General features: G+C 34.1%; 1 protein-coding gene across 1 annotated transcript in view; it reads right to left on the bottom strand.

The window, feature by feature from the left end:
• The window catches only part of CDH2 (cadherin 2), a 212181-nt gene that overhangs the window by 55171 nt on the left and 139167 nt on the right, over nt 1-17843 (bottom strand). Inside the window, exons 3-5 of the mRNA XM_044243233.1 lie at nt 6996-7222; nt 5159-5305; nt 3275-3430 (exon numbers count right to left, since the gene is read on the bottom strand). Coding sequence (XP_044099168.1) covers nt 3275-3430; nt 5159-5305; nt 6996-7222 — 530 coding nt within the window. The remainder of the gene's footprint in view (nt 1-3274; nt 3431-5158; nt 5306-6995; nt 7223-17843) is intronic.

The raw sequence follows: 17843 nt of genomic DNA, 5'->3' as shown, positions 1-17843 counted from the left end.
ATGAGACAATGCAAATTTTTATTATTGCCTTTTCAACAGCTCTAAAATAATCCTTTTTCTCCACTTATTTACTATATCACATATTAATAGATCTTTACACTGAAACATCCTTGCAATTCTATAATTGATTCTATTTTTTTATGAGTGTTGTTCTCTTCTGTCCTGGCGGTAAGACTCTGCAGCGCAAGAGTTTACCCCGAAACTGACCTGAAAATAGTTATTTCTCATTTTAACCACAGGAGTTCAGATAATGAGACTTCATACAGGAAGAATTATCTAGAATTTTTATATTGATATTCTTTATATTCATAAATCCGAGACACGTCTAATTAGAGACTGGTCTATCATGCACTATTTTTATAAAGTTTCTGTATTAATGACAATTTGTCTTTATGAAAGGTTCGGAAGTTTTACTTCTTTCTTTATAGTTTAGAACAATATAAAAAGCACTAGCATTAAGTGTTCCTGAAGGATTAAAAAAAAAAGCTGGTTGATGAAATGGTTGATGAAACAATCAAGTCCTTTGGAAGAAGGGAACGTTGAGTAGTACTCAAGTAGTACTCAAGAGTTTAAAAAAATTTTCTTTATTTTTACATCTACTGTGAGGCTCAAACTCATAACCCCCCAATCAATAGTCAGATGCTCTAAAGGCTGAGCTAGCCAGGCACCACCATCCCTTTTTAAGAACAACTCTCATTTTACTTGTTTAAGCTCTATATCCAATATGGGGCTTGAACTCACAACCATGGGATCAAGAGTCACATGCTCTACCCACTGAGCCAGCCAAGCACCCTTTAAAAACATTTTAAAATTTCTCCTATGCTTATTCATCTATTTAGATCTATAGGAGTCTTGCTCTACCACAATATCAATATTTTAACAATTTTCAAAACTTCAATAACTTAAGAAGTTTTTATAAGTGCAAAAATTCAACAAATATGTTACTGTCCAGTGTAAGAGTCTAAAAACAAACACAAAAAAAGTTTTGAATGACTAAGTATCAGTGATAAACTACTGGGAATACTAATTAATTACATGAAGCAACTGGCTATCTATAAAGCAAAACAAAGTACATCTAGATACTGCTCTCCTTTTAGTAAAATACACTTCACGGATGTTAAAAATATAGACGCCAAAATAAATAAATAAGTACAACAGATAAAATTGGGGAGATTAGAACAATCTCTAAAACTAGACTTTATGATAAACTTGAAAAACAATTAATTTTACAGTGCAAGAACTATAGCAGGGTAGATATTATTAACAAAGTTGAAAAACAAACAACAAAAGAGGAAAATATATGACAAACTAAACATTAACATCACAAATAGATAAGAGGTTCTTAATAGTAAGTATAAAGGGTAAACAATTCCCAAAGAAAATTCAACAGAGAGGGGCTCCTGGGTGGCTCAGTTGGTTAAGCATCCCACTCTTGATTTAAGTTCAGGTCATGATCTCAGGTTTGTGAGACTGAGCCCTGTGTTGGGCTCGACACTGGACATGGAACCTGCTTGGGATTTTCTCTCTCCCTTTTCCCCTCCCCTCCCCTCCCCTCTAAAAAATCAAAATTCAACAGAGAACAGGAATAGGGAATTCACTTTGATTAGATATTCAGATTAGGCAACTTAAAGCATTGAGATAATTTCTTTGCCAATGATAATTTGGTAAGTAAATAATGCCTAGAATAGATAATAGAATGGAGAAAATATATCTCCTATACAGTGGGCAGGCAATGCAACATAATACAACCATTCCAGAGAATAACTTCACTATATTTATTAAAATAATTCCAATTTTAGAAATTTATCCCAAGGATATAATGGGCAAATGTACAGAAAAAAAGTTCATTGCCACATTATTTATAGTTGCAAAGTAAAATAAAAAAAAACAAATTACCCAAATATCTACCCATAAGTAATTAGTTAAAATTATATTACATTCATTCAACAAAATCATTTGAAGCAATCAAAAATGATGCTATAAATAAATAACTATTTACTGACACGGAAAGATGCTAAATCTTTTGATTGCAAAAGTGACAAAAGCTGGTTTCAGAGAATGATGCCAATTTCAAAGAATACATTTATGAATCTATGCAAAGAAAAACATCTTACAGCCTATCACCAAATTGTTTAAAAAAAAAGAAAAAAACAGGTTGGTTTTATGTACTGACATTACAAATCATTTTACTTTCTCATTAGTACTGCATTATTTGGAAGTTTTTATAATGTGCATATATTCTGTCTAAAAAATGATAATTTCATTGCAAATTTTAGTTATTCATGCAGAAATTGGAGGAGTAATAAAGACCAACTTAGGTTTCTATATTAAACTCATGAAAAAATTGTTGAAATCTTGTTCCAGGAAATGTGTAAGCCTGGCTAAGAAAAAAAGAAAAGAAAAATGCCTCCTGGAATTTGATTAATATTAGGCAATTCTTGAGTTTTAAAACACTCACTTCAATTAATATTTTTAAATTGGAAAAATCAGTTTCAAATATATACATATTTTTAAAAATATGAACATAATAATTATATACAAAAGTGATAACTCAATAAGAAAATGAATAAAACAGAAAAATAAAGAGTGTAAAAATGAACATAAGAAATATAATAAGACAATATATCTAAGAATATATCTAAGAAGAGATTGCTCAGATTGGCAGATTGATGAAACCATGTGTTGGTCGGGTTATGAGAGAAAGGGAAATCTCAATTTCTGGTTGGGAGCATCTAAATGGCAGACCTTTCTGGAAGGAATACAGCCAACAAATAAAATATCCATTTGCTGAGACTATTTCATGGTAACAATCAGACCATGAAGAATAGGTAAAGATGACAAACATAGATGTCTACTGAAATTGTAAGAAGTTATCATTAAAATAATAGCCGACACATTTTATGGAATACTATGCAGTCATTAAAAGTGTTGTGATCTCTATAATTCACAGGCAATAATCTTTGACTCTTTGACTTCCTTCATGTTTATTTGTTCCTCTAAATCCTTAGCCACACCAACATGTAAAGGGTGAGGAGATTTTAGGCAATCTCACTTTCTTCTTTGGCACTGTTTTTGTTTTGTTTGGTTTTGTTTTTTACCTAAACGCTCATCAATTCTATAAAAACCATGAAATCATTACAACAAATTGAAAAGCTTATTTTTGGTATTAAACCTGTGAGTATCAAAGCTCTAAGACCCATATAAGAAGCGAATGTTAAACTACACAGTTAGAAGGGTATTAATACAACAGATTATCAGCGGGCTGAAATCTTACATGAAACCGGGCTATCAGCTCACGATCCAGAGGCTTGGTCACGGACAGCTGACCTGAGATGGGGTTGATAATGAAGATACCAGTCGGAGGCTGATCAGCTCCGGGCCCAGTTACACTATACCGTAGTGAAAGGTTTTTATCTCTGTCCGACCTGATCTGAGGATCAAGAAGACAATCATATTAAATGAGAGACTAAGTGAGCTCATTATCAGAAACAGAACAGGCCACACCTCATGCCCTTTTTCAGTTACAAACTTACAGCATCTCTTCCCAGAAAATCAGTCCTGTTTCTCTGTCATAAGCTTCAAAAAGAGATGTCACCTATCACCAGAAAGACTCGGACCAACACTGATGTCTAAAAGAGCAATCACTAGGAGCAGGGCCAAAAAGTCAAAATTAAGGAGTGTCAGTTTTTAAACTGCATCAAATTCTATCCACGGAAATTGTAGGTTAGAATATTTAACACAGGAACAGGTATCCAACTGAATTGAAATAAAACTTGTTTACCTTTTTGATTCAGTTAGGAGAAGAAATAACTGCCTAGGCCATTGTGTGAAACAAACTTACATGGGAATTCTAATATTATGGTTGAGCTCAGAAGTCAGATTTCTGCACCTGTGTCTTACTGACATTACTCACTGCAACCAAAGCTCTCCATGTCATTTTAAGGTGGTATCTATTACTCCAAATTCTTTATTAATAACAAAACACATAAGAAATCATTTTATAATACATTTATTTTTTGCTCTCAAAAATTACATCCACTCTAGGCTCACTGCCTTTCCCCCCAAATATAACAATTCCCCAGAAAAATCAGTTTATAGGTGAGAAATCATAGGAAAAGGCTACAGAAAAGAAAGAAGAAGAACAGCTCAAGGAGAGGGCCAATTGGCAATACTTTTGCAGGTGATAATAATAGATCTTTATGTATTAGGTAAGTACACTTCACCCAGTAACAGAATCTGGTTTATTAGTTTTCTTGTAAGGCAAAATTCTCTTTTTACTCATTGTCCATTAAAGTAGGGGGGAAAAAAAAGCCTTTATTTGGGGGCCATGTTGTTCATTGTTAAATTGAATTATAATGTGCATTAAAATAAAATATGCAATATAAAAATGACTTATAAAGACTACAACTTTCAGTAAGTACGTTTTGGAATGCTAAATTAATCGTGTACACAAACATCTAGATTCAAATAAATAAATACAGAATAACTTTGTCCTTTTTCCTTTTGCAATGAAACAATGGATCGCTAATTTTACCAAATATGTACACATATCTGTGATTTTTTTTTCTCCACATATGATGGCATACATTTGGAGTAACTGAAAAAAAATTACTTCTCAGATTTATAAAAGCCTATGGTTTTGCACAACCCCAGGGATTCTGTTAATGGTAGCAGAGGTCACTTCCTTTTTTCTTTTAAAAAACTCTCAAATGCACCTGGTGCTGGCATTCTCAGCAATGATTGCCCCTTTATTTCTTCTTTGGCTCAAAAGCTATCTGTAGAGGGCAAAGATCATCATGGAGAGCACAGCTGTCAGATGGGGAAGTGAAGGAAGGGTGTGTGTGTGTGTGTGTGTGTGTGTTTGTGAGAAAGGGTATGGTCTGGTTGTGGATGTATGTGGGAGGTACATATGCACACGCTCAACAAACTTCATTGTCTGTGGTGGATGGGACCCACAGAAAGCTCTACCTATATATAATCTGAGATAATAATTAAAAAAAAAAAGAGGCTCTGCACAACACTATAGACATTTCACCTATATCAAAAAATATATTTTTAATATATGTGGTAAAGTCTGTCTTGTGATACCAGAGACAAAAGCATTTCTAACATACACTTGACGCATGCCATGGAGATAATAAAAATTGTGCCAGCCTACCCTGACAAGCTCTTGAGGAAAAGGTCCCCTGGAGTTTTCTGGCAAGTTGATTGGAGGGATAACCCAGTCTCTCTTCTGCCTTTGTAGGTGGCCATTGTGCTTACTCACTTGTCTTGGGAATACTATTTCTTCAATTTCTTGTGATTCCTTTGCATTAAAATACAAGACATTGCTGAGTACTAGGAAAAACATTTTCTGAAAGATAGCAGTATCAATGCATACCTGACAGAACAGGGTTCACTGTTATGGACAAGAAAGTATGCCTGGAGGCCCTGTCCTCATCCCCCTATTAAAATAATAGGAAACACCGTAAATTTTGGGGGTTACACTGATCATTGAAGAATTGAATTCCAAACAATTTATTATGTGGCACAGCTGCGTAAACTATTAGTAGTTTCTATAAACCATCTTAGATAGGAGTTAATACTGAGCAAAATTTAATGGTATCCTTTTATATATCTCTCATTAGTTTAAACCACAGTTCAGGTAATGTGCTACTGTACATTAAATTTAGATCTTGATGTGCTAAAATATAATTTGAATTCCAAGAGAAGTTTAATACATACTGCTAAGGCATGTCTCAAATATTTATGACCCTATTAAATCCCACAGAATTAATGCTGTAATTATTCTAAACCTATGTCAGCCATGATGGATGCTGTAGATGACCCACTTTGCACAATGGGTATTAATCTCTGCTGGATGTCAACATTTTCTTCTGTTTCTCCTTATATCTGTAGACATTTTAGCCATTAGCCCTTGCTGCTTCAGTGCAAATATCCAAGCTAGTTTGCTGGAACACAGCGAATCATCAACAAAAGCATCTTTTCAGTCAATTAGTTACCAGTTTCTCACTCTGTATTCCCCAGATGACAGGATTTCCCTTAACAGTTAATAGATTAATAAATTACATTTTACATGATAAAAGTCTAACATTGGGCAAGAGAAAAATGATATCTTTTCCACTAATACACTTATTCATATTTGATTATGGGTCTGTAGGTTACACTTACCACTAAATAGCCAAAGCGAATGTGTGTATTCTTACCTCCCACAGTACAATAATCTACAAAATGTAATAGTTATACTTCATGAAATTACAGACTTCAAAAATAAATGATTGTGGTGCCTCCTTGTATTTGTTTCAAATTAACATGAACTAGAATATTCAGAAACTAACAGTGTTATCATAACTTTACTGAAGAAATTATTGCATCTTATTAAAAATTCCTAATATAGTGATTTATACGAAATAAGTGCTCAGTAAATGTTTGCTGAATTTAATCAAACTGTACTTTGTGGGAAGTGTATCTATTTCTTTCATCCTGGTTCATAGCAGCTTCCACCAGAGGGAGTATATCATTCCTTAAAGTTATGTCAGTTATATAAATAATTCATACTCCCCAATTTGATTATTAAGGGACAAGAAAAAAACCCAATACTCTACACTAGAAATGCTACAGTATATCTGTACTTCCCATTTAATAGACTTGACTTGTGACAGCTTGCAAAGAATTGTTTATTTGAGGGTTACATTTAACAGCTTGTAAAGCTTCTAAGAAATTTTAAACAAACAACTCCTAATTTAAATTAAGTTATAAATCTCGAAGTATAAACAGCCATTTCAAACACAATTTCAGATAGCTTACATATCCATCTAGTCTAAGTATCTTGTAAGATTAAAATAACAACAACAACAAAATACTATTTGAAGTGGCTGAAGTTGATAAAAATTCAAATACTGGCCAATGTGACATAAAGCAAAGCATCTATTTAGTCCCAACTGTATGAATCTAATTTTTTAAGGTAACTCCAAAGCCATGTTTGGATACTCTACCTTCACTGAATCCTCAGGGAAGGTAGGCTTGAGGCTCAATTTTACTGCTACTTGCCACTTTTCCTGAGTCTCTTTATCTTGGGCATATATCAGGAACTTGGCATGCTCAGAGGAGAGGGGAAAGCTTCTCACGGCGTACACCATGCCGTCTTCATCCACCTTAAAATCTGCTGGCTCACTGCTTTCATACTGGACTTTCCGTTTCCCATTGCAGTTGCTGAACTTCACTGTAAGAGAAAACAAACGTACAAGTCTGGTGATAATATAAATGCAGAAACATCTAAGTCTGAATCCCACTTAGGTTAAAGGATAAACACAGTAGGCATAAAACACAAAAATTTTAGTTTTACATTATTAAAGAGATTCTTATACTAGAGAATACCAGATTATGGTTCTGAGTTGTTCCCAGAATCTCCTTAGTTCCAAAGCCTTCCCCATCCCTTCACGTTCCGCTGTAGCCCTTGGCTACACCTGCTTTTTCTGCCATGCCTCTCCCTGAGATTACCTGCTGCTCCCTTAGAAACTCCCACTCATCCTTCCAGTCCTAGCTCGAGTCACTGAAGGTGGAACTATCCTTTGTTCTCTTCCTCATGTAGCCATCTGAACCCTACTGCCACAGTTTTATAGCCATTCCTGACATTCATGGTGAGATGAACGTCAGGGACAATTCTCTTAGCTATCTTGAATACGTTCCATATTTTCTGGCACATAGTCTTAATTTATACTTTTTGAATAAATTCTCAAAGAAGAAAGCAATAACTTCTATTAATGCCCACTACACTCTAGAATTACAAGACTGTAGTAGTAATTAAAAGGGGAATAATTTGCAATTTCTAGTCCTCATAGTGCTTATAATAGTTCTATGAAGGAGTAACAATTTGTAAATTTTCAGATAAATAAAAATAAAGATTTATCTCAAAATAAAGTTTAACTAAAAATATCTATGTCTTAAGAATAGAAAATCAAAAAGATTTCAGTATCTTATCTTTATCTTACATGTAATGACTTAAAATTGAAAAAAAATTAATGCTTTCTTAAAAGCAATGTCAATCAGCTTATGTCCCATTGGGTAACAACACGAACGTTAAACCACATGCTTATAAATGTAGGACTAAACACATTCAAGCCAGAGTAAAACTATAAAATAATAAAAATATTCTCTAAAGAAGATGATTTCCTTTGAAACCCTTAATCATTCTTTATGAGGAAAATTTCTCTCGGCATAGCAAAAAGGAATCAAAGAAAAACCAATTTTTTTAAATTTCTATAAATATGTGGTGTTATGCCCTAACCACAGTTACACAGGATACATTTTGGAAAGCAATTAATAGGTACACATTACAAAATAGAATCATATACCAGTTTTTGCATTTTTCAAGTTTCTAAGTAAATTTTTTCAAACTCCCACTCCACATATGAATTGATGAGTTCTTTTGTTTACATTAATATAAATTCACTGTGATGTGCACAAGATCACAGCCAAATAACAAGTGTGCTTATTTCCCTTAGTAACTGTAAGATCCTTGATAACAGTAATAAAATACTTCAACTACTGAATATGATCTATGTGGGAAATAGATCATTCTTCATTTTTCAAACATCTAAAAACAAAAATACAAGTTATATCTCACAATATATTATGTTATATCAAAATATTTGTCTTTGGAGTAGAAGTATCCCAAAAGATACTTATTTACCCCATCTTACTTGCCATGTGATTAAAAAGTGAAAAATGCGAAATCTTTTTTACAGAACAATGCCATCTACTGCTAATCTTTTATTAAAGACAAAATGAAAAGTAAAATCGATTTTGGGGAACCCTGCTGAGAAAGCAAAAGACTTTTATCATCTTTCTGTATAAAAACACCTTTTTATATCAAAGAAAAAAACGGTATTTGTGAACTTAAATACACAGAACCTAGATCAGACCTTCTGCACATTTTTGTCCCTTTTCACCACTCTAGAATGGGCCTCATCAGTGCTCGCTTCGGCAGCACATATACTAGAATGGGCCTCATCAATTCTCACCTAGATCGTTGCATTGGCCTCCTAGAGGTTTTCTCCCTGTTCCAGCTCTCTGAGCATCTTCTCCTAGACTAAGCATTTGTTGCTCAATCAGTTCTCCTTCTCAGTTACTATTCACAATATATTACATCTTTTTTCATCTGGTATACAATGTTCTTTCCACTTTTGGTCACTTGGTCTCTTTGGGTTTTTTGTACGTCATCTTCTAAAACATATTCTACCCAATCAGATTTCTCGGTCATTCTCCCATCTCCCTGCAGCCCATATCCCATGCTCACCACCTTCTCTGGAAAGTCCCTCCACCCCCATTCTCCATGCCACAGCTCCACAGCTCCACAGCCAGGCCGTCATTTGGGCAAACAGTCCACCTAGACGATCTTTAGAAGATAGCAGCCAATGCCTCATTTGCGAAGGCTTCACATTTTTAATTTTAATCTAATCTAACTTTAACTCTTATTTGTTTTTACATTTCCTGTCCACAGAAGCACTTATTTTTATTAGAATAATGATTATAAGAACTAATGTCTACTAATTAATGGTTTCGCGTGACTAGATCTTCTCTAAGTGGACTGTAAACTTATTTTGGCTTCCTGACAGTGAGTCTTGGTTCTTCTGCTTCCTAGAACACCTCGCAGTGACAGAGACAGTATAAATGCTCATTAAATTTTCACAGACCAGTTGTACAGGTGATACCTTACAACTTCTAAAAAACTTGAAAATAGGCAGGAAACACAGAAGTATGTCCAGCCTGCTATGGCAATTTTTTGTGTTCAGCAATCACATCAAAAAACCCAGGATCTTTAAGTCACTGACTTTGTATTAGGCTTTTGAGAGTGAAAGATAATGAATTAATATTTGTTGCATGCCAGGCATTGAACAAGATACCGAAGATTAGCTTATCTACGTAAGACTTAGCAATAACCTCCTGAAGTGGAAATCATTATTTCTGTTCTAGAAATGGGGAAAAAAAATTCAGAGAGCCATGCCATGGAAAGAAAATTCCATGCCCATGGCTGCCTGACTTTAGAGATTCTCCTACCAAAGCAAAAAATAATCCAACTGAACTCATGGCTCCTAAGTTATTGAAACCTAAACCTTTAGTAAACAGAAAAGACAAAGAAGTTCGATAAAAGCTCGTGAAGAGAATAATGCCACATTTAGATCTCCAAAAGTACCAGAGTAAAGAGCATTATTATAAAGAAGTCTTTAAGTTGGGGTGTACCCTACATGTCCCATAAAGGGGAGTAGCTGGGCCTCTGCAGGGGAGGTGCAGGTGGGCGGAGGGAAGAAAGGGAAATTCATGGTTAGTATTCCAGTGCCTGTGGATTCTGTTAATTTGGTACTCAGTTACCTATTCGAATTCAGGTGTCAGAATGATGCAGGGAAGGGAAAGAAGGCCTTTAAAGAAAAATGCATTTGCAAAGAAGGAAAAAAAAAAACAAAAAACCCCAAACCGTGTCTTTCCTGTAAAGGATCATGGAACATCCTATGAATGAGAAGTGGTTGACCTCAGGGAGTCTGACACTGGGGAAACTCTCTGAAGGAAATTGCATAAAGGTCAATTCCTTAAAGTCAGTTAAGTTTTCAATCACCCCTGCTCCTCACCTATGACTACTATGAATTGGTTTAACATATCTATTATTAAATTCTTCTGGGTTTTTTAAACAAATGTTAATCCGCATTTGCTCAAATGCTAAAATAAGCAACACTTTGGGGGAGTATTCAGGTTTAAAGAAGTGTTTTTCATTACGTAATTTCCTTTGTACATTCAACCATTAGAGTCAACACCTTGACTGAAAAAAAGTCCATTGCCAACTGAAAAAAATCCTCCTCGGTGAAAGCCTAGTCCTGACTTCATCCTGTGGTTGTGAGTTAATGCATGTAGAGTGCCTGGTTCATGGTGACATGCTTCGTCTGTGAAAACCACATTTCACTATTTTCAAGTCACACAAATTAAGAGGCTTACTAGTTTCAATGGGTGTTCCAAGCTGAACTGTGTTCTTCAAAATTCCTATGTTGGAGCACAGACTCCCAGTACCTTTGACTATGACTGTAATTGAACATCTGGTCTTTATTTATTTATTTTTAAGATTTTATTTATTTATTTGACAGAGAGAGATCACAAGTAGACAGAGAGGCAGGCAGAGAGAAAGAGAGAGAGGGAAGCAGGCTACCTGCTGAGCAGAGAGCCCGATGCGGGACTCGATCCCAGCACCCTGAGATCATGACCTGAGCCAAAGGCAGTGGCTTAACCCACTGAGCCACCCAGGCGCCCCTGGATATACTGGTCTTTAAAGCAGTAATTAAGATTTACAAAGCTCATATGAGTCGGCCCTCATCCAATAAGACTAGTGTCCTCATCAAGGTGAGGAAATCTGGACACAGACATGCACGAACACAGAGGAAAGACCATGTGAGGACACAGCAAGAAGGAAGCCATCAGTAAGCAAAGACAGGCCTTGAGAGAAGTCCAATGTGCTGTCATCTTGGTCTTGAACTTAGACCTTCAGAGCTGCGAGAAAATCATTTCTGTTGTTTAAACCACCTTGTTTGTGGTCTAACACAATGGATAATGTGTAGATTCCAATTATTAACCACTGGTTGGTGTTTATTGCCTATTATCTTGTTTCACTTACGACTTAGATGCAACTAAGAATATTTTCTCAAATTTGACAAAATTCTCTTCTTGAAAGAACAACTGAAACTTATTCAAGACGATTTTTTTTTTTACAGAAACATAGATATTAATGAAAAAAATAGTGGGAAATGGCTATGTTATAGAATTAGTTAAATCACTAATTTAATTTATAAATTAAATTTACTTATAACATTTCAAAGGAGTTTTCAGGAGGACTATAAAAAATTCATGTATAAAAAAGCTGGCTAAAAATAAAAGAGAGAGTAGGTAGAAGCCATTTGTAAGGAAGAAAGAGACATCCAAGGGACATGGCTTGATTATTAAAATTAGATTTAATATTTAAATTTCAAGATGAGGAAAAGAAGGCAGGCAACAATCATAGACATGCTACTATTGTTAGAATACATAGTTCACTGGAACCAAGGCGTTCCTGTTATTAAAACATTTTCCTAATAAATGGTAGGTAAGGAACTTTGAGTAACATAATGCACAAAATTTTCAACTTTCATCTTCCAAAACATGAAACGGTTTAATCATTTTTAAATATATGGCTTTTTAAGAAAAGATGATAAATTTATGTTGAATTAAAATGCATTCTTAAGCAGTGAAACTATTCTATGTGATAGTTTAATGGTGGATATGTGGCATTCTGCATCTGTCAAAACGTGGGGAACGCACAGCAGAGTGAGTCCTAATATAAACTATGGATTTTAGTTATTCATAACATATCGTTATTGGTTGCAACAAACGTGCCACCCTAATGCAAGATGTTAATAATAGGGAAAACCTCCTTGCTGGTGATGATCTAACCTACTATATTATTAGATATTTGAGAGGGAAAACTGTCAATATCCTCAGTCTCTCATAAACACGAGTTCCAGTGAATTGCCTCCAATGGATACTACTTGGAGCTATATAATATAACTAAATCAATAACTTGACATAAATACCTCAGGCATGAAGATGCTGAGTTGGTGTTCCACAAAAGTCATAATTTCCTATTAGACATGTGTAATAAAGCAGAAATTCTGTTATTTTAAAAATAATCAAGGAACTTGAAATATTTTTCCAACAGAATAATCTCCCTTACATTAAAACATTAAATACTTAAATACTCCCCTAACTCAAAGTAGAAACTCCAGAATTTTGTAACACAGGAGAAGGAAATAAATTTCCTTAGAAAACTAAAAAAACAGGCTTGATCCATTGGATTATTCAATTTTAAAACAACTCTATACACAATTAAATATCTGAGGCTGAAAACATTACAATATTAAACAAGAAATTTATTATTAGAGCTATTGCATAGTTTTCCTATTTAATATGTAGTTACTGTGTTCTAGCCTACATAAAACTTTGTTAACATGGTTAATACAAAATTAAACATCAGGGAAATAATTATTTTAAAGTACTTTTTGACTCTTAAAGCTATACCTCAAATTAATTTTAACCATAAAGCCATAATATCTTTATAAAATATTAACAGGAAACCACAGATCTTATATATTAAATGCATTACTACTTAATAGCGCTGCATAAACCATACGAATGAAAATGTGCAAAATACTCACCTGTGACTTATAATTTTTGCTCAAGTAGAATACAATTGTAAGAGAACACTGCAAAATATTTTTGTGCCTAAATATGTCTTCACCTTATTATTGTTTTTTTTCCCCACATTAATTGTTACTTTTGAAGCATGTTGGGACAACAGAAATAGTTTCACAGTGCCAAGAGACGTTCTCCTTCCACAGATAAAGAGCAATATTAATTAATGAACCGGACATCTAAATGTGAGTGCAGAAGGTAGGGAGGAGCTGTCTCAACAGTAGGGATTTCGCTGTGCTTTTACTTAACAGATTCCAATGGAGAATGGTTACCATGTGGCAAGTTTACTTACAGATATGAAAAACCTGCTTAGATATTCTTTTGCTACCCCAGGCCCTTCCTGAGTTTCAATCCGGGGAACGACTCTTCCTGAAACCTTTAGTAGCCATTTCAGGGTGTACCAACCCTGTCTGTACCTATATAGTGGGATCTTCTAGAGGTAGCATGGGAATGTCCATTTGGACCTTGGTGGAAAAAGTCATTACATGTTCTTTATGGCATATAATTATAAGAAGAAAAATGAAATACAGAAATTTAGTTACACATATGGACTATTAAACATACATAAACTTCCAAAATCCTTTAAAATTCTTTAATGCTCGAAATGTGAACTTGTTTTTGTGAGATACCTTTTTTATAACAAGTCTTATGATTTGGATATCAAATTCTTGATAATTACTATCAATGAAAGCTTTACTCCCAAAAGTTGGCTGTAGCAAATGATAGCAAAGAATTCATCACTTTTTCTCCAACTGGCAGAAAGTTCTTTCTTGGCATGAACCATGAGGATTTATTAAATTTCACGGTCCTTCCTTTTCTTGCACTGACAAATATAACATCAACATTCCTTGTGGAAATGCAAAAGCTTTTCAAATGTTGTCATATTAAGTATTTAAAAGTAATGATATAACTTGACTTCAAGAATACACAGGTATTGCTCTAATAGTCTTAATAATTTTTCTCTATGGTTTAAAAATATAACACCACCTAAATATCACAAATGAATCATTTTAATCCTCTTTCCAGCGTTGAATTTTTGCTTCAAATCCATAAACTCTGACTGTGTGTAATATTTTTTGCACGGGTTTTGCCGTTTTCAATTAAGTTCATTCAGGTGCTCCAAAATGTCAGGTAAGTAAGCTATTTTCTCAAGTGAATAACTCTCCTTCAACAAATCTACAGTGAACAACATTTGAACACACAGTCATTTTTCTATTAGCTAATAAACTCCTGAAAAAAAAAAGTGTCCTTTGAACAGCTTGTGCACTTTGCTATATATCAGCAAATATGGTATTCCCTTATCTTTGCACAAAGCTGGAGCCATTTATTTTCATAATATCAGTTTATGTGGATTTAAGATTTATGAGCAATCTTCTATGTACAAGAGCTTTTACATGAATAAAACCAACAGAATCATGAGGTTCTCAGATTAAACTCTTGGTTTTTACATCTTCATGCCATTTATAGCTTTTTTAACCTTTATGTCATTAGGGCCTCTGCATCAGCCTCGTGTCCTATTTGCTTACCATCCTACTATAAAATATTCATTTGTCTCCTTGAATATATAATTAACATAAGATTGTTTTGCCTTTTTTTAATCCAGAATAGAATAATGCTTTCCAGGGAGTCTAGCTGCTGCTATTAACTGATATATTTTTTAGTTCCTTAAAGTCATTGACGTGGAACTATAACTTTTTTGATTTAATGATCTTTTCGATTAATGCTGTCACTACTATATGTGATGTGCCATCACCACTCCTCCTAACTGTAGTATTCAAAAGTGGCTCATTTTCTACTTCTCCGAGTGTTGATGATGGGTACATAGGCTGGTAAAACAGGGATTCTGCATGTGGCTTAAAGCATCAAATAGGAAATGCTATAAATGACTTTAAGAGCTTGATCATATAGTGCTGTACTCAAACTCATGAGGAAATGTTCTCCTTCCTGTATAAGAAAGTGCAACATTTCTGCTGCCCAAAATGGCTGGTTGGGGATACAGTGCCCACAAATTTTGTCCTGCATGTGGCTTCACGTGATCATTTCACATTAAGATGTTTAGACCCAGTGTGAGAATAAGGATAAGAACACATGAATTCCAATTATGGGGAATTATTATTATATTATCTAATTAATACCTTAAATATTTGAATGGGTTCTTTCGACTCTAAAGTCCTTTAAGCTTTCATCCCAAATTATCCGTTGGGTTGGAAAAGTAAAGATATATAAAAATGCCATCTAAAAACAAACTCTGGCATGTATAACTTCAGAAACCTATTTGTAAAACCTATTTGTAAAAACCTACATGTAACAAATATAAATAATGTACTAAGTAATATTATGAAATTATATAAAACAATATGATATACAAAAAAGTATGTAATATACATTATGTGTGTGTGTGTGTACACATATATAGATATGGTCTTCTGCATTTTTAAAATACTTTAAAATAAAGACAGGAAGTATGCCTGGGTGGCTCAGGTAGTTAAGCATCTGCCTCAGGCTCAGGTCACGATCCCAGGGTCCTGAGATCAAGAGCCTCGTTGGGTTCCCTGTTCAGTTGGGAGTCGTCTTCCTCTCCCTCAGTCCCTCCCTACACTACTCTTGCTCTCTCTCTCTCAAATAAAATCTTAAAAAAAAAAAAAGACATGAAAAACTTTAAAAACTAAACATCCTGTAATCTAAATTAGAATGTAGAGTATTTACATTCACGTCATTTAAAAAGTATAGAAAGTGTCCAAAAATATTCTCATATATATGTATAATCAAAAAATATTTTTGAAACAATCAATTTCTGGAAACTATAGTCCTCTTTAATAAAATAGTAAATTTTATATCCAGAAAAAAAATTATTCTAGCAGATTTGATTCTAAAAACCTATATAAATTTAAAATAATATATACACATTAATTCTAAAAATCACATAAAAATTCTTGATTTCCATCAAAAATAAGACTTTGACTAATTGTAACCTTAAATCTAACAGAAAGAAAGAAAAACAGCAGCAGAAGAAATACAAAAAAAGAAAAAGAGGGAAAGAAAAAGAAATAAGCCACTGAGAAAATTAACAAAATTGGCCCCTGAAAAAAACATAAAAAGTTAATTTATAGATACCTTCTATTTTAGAAGCAAACCGGGAAAACTATGAGTAAAAATATAAGCAAGTGAAATGGAAAAGATAATTAAATGGAAACTCACATAAAAGCTTCACTTAGGATAAGCACACGGATACAAAAGTAATGACCAGAAAACCAGATTCTGTGGGGAAGGGGACATTTTGTTCCAGCTCCTCCAGCGAGGTCTTGTTCAATGAAAAGATCTGGGGAAGTGCTATGTGTAGACTTAGGTCTACATAAGTCTTACTCAGCCAAACAGAAAATAATAAAAGTAATAAAAATTGTCAGCAAGTTTTTAGAGAAAGCCATAAAGGAGCTTTCAAATACAATGCTAAGTGTTGTGAGTTAACTTACTGAACTGTTTTATTATAAAAGTGCCTTCACATCTTTTTTAACATTATAAAAAAAGTTCAACCATGTGTATGTGTGGCACAATGTGACTCTATTCTTGGCTTTGTGGTTGGGAAACACTGATTTATTTTGCCATACTTCTAAAATAGTAAGTCTGCCATAGGCATTACTAATTGATCACCAATATTTTCAGTTTTTCTCCTCTTCATGGACATTCAAAGAGAGGATACTCTTCATCTCCCTTGACCTTAAGTATGACCATGTGGTTTGCTTTGGCCAATAAAATCTGGGGACTGAAGTGACATACATCACTTTTCAGCAGAAGCATTTAAAAGTTGATACCCTCTTTCCCAGCAGTGGCAATGATTAAAGGTGTCAAATATGTATAATACAATACCCAATTCCCCAGGATGGGTGAGCCACTCTGTAGGGAGCTTCTCTGGAGAGAAGGGGGGTAGGTCACCTGTTCCAAAATGCACTTCTCATGAAAGAGAAAGCCTACCATGTCTGACAAAGCCTCACTTGCAGTGACCTGAAAGCTTCTTAATGCAGTAGAAAACTAGGATGAAGTGTCTATGAAACAAAATAAATTGGAATCAAACTTAGTGTAGATTAACACAAAAATACCTCTTATTCCTGAACCTCTTGGTAGTTCCCTACCAAAAGAGAAAGATTTTATTATCATGTTCTCTAAAATGTTATGAAACCTCTCAGAGAAACTGTTATTTCATTTCCTTTCTAAGTAAAGGTATGTAATATTAACTAACATCTGTATGCAAGTTGCCACAAATAAAAGGAAGGAACAGAGCTTTGATATGAAATTGAAAAAAATCAAAACAAGCAGCAGAAATGATATAGAAAAATGGCTATGACATTAATATGAAATTTGGGTTTTCAGCAGTCCAATAATGATATGCATGTAATTTTATGTATTGCACTATTAGAAGAGCAGTAAGATCATTGCATTTTCCTTTGCATGCATTCTAATAACTCAAAAAATTTAAAGGTGTTCTTCACTTCATTGATATTCTTCCTCTAGGCATCTCTATGCATGAAATTCAATGAAAACATTTTTTTTTTTACAGACTCCACCTAACATAAAATTATCAG

This window comes from Neovison vison, chromosome 3 (genome assembly GCF_020171115.1).
Source record: "Neovison vison isolate M4711 chromosome 3, ASM_NN_V1, whole genome shotgun sequence".
Classification (NCBI taxonomy): domain Eukaryota; kingdom Metazoa; phylum Chordata; class Mammalia; order Carnivora; family Mustelidae; genus Neogale; species Neogale vison.
The sequence above is the reverse complement of the archived record's forward strand: the minus strand, read 5'-3'. Positions and strand labels throughout refer to the sequence as shown.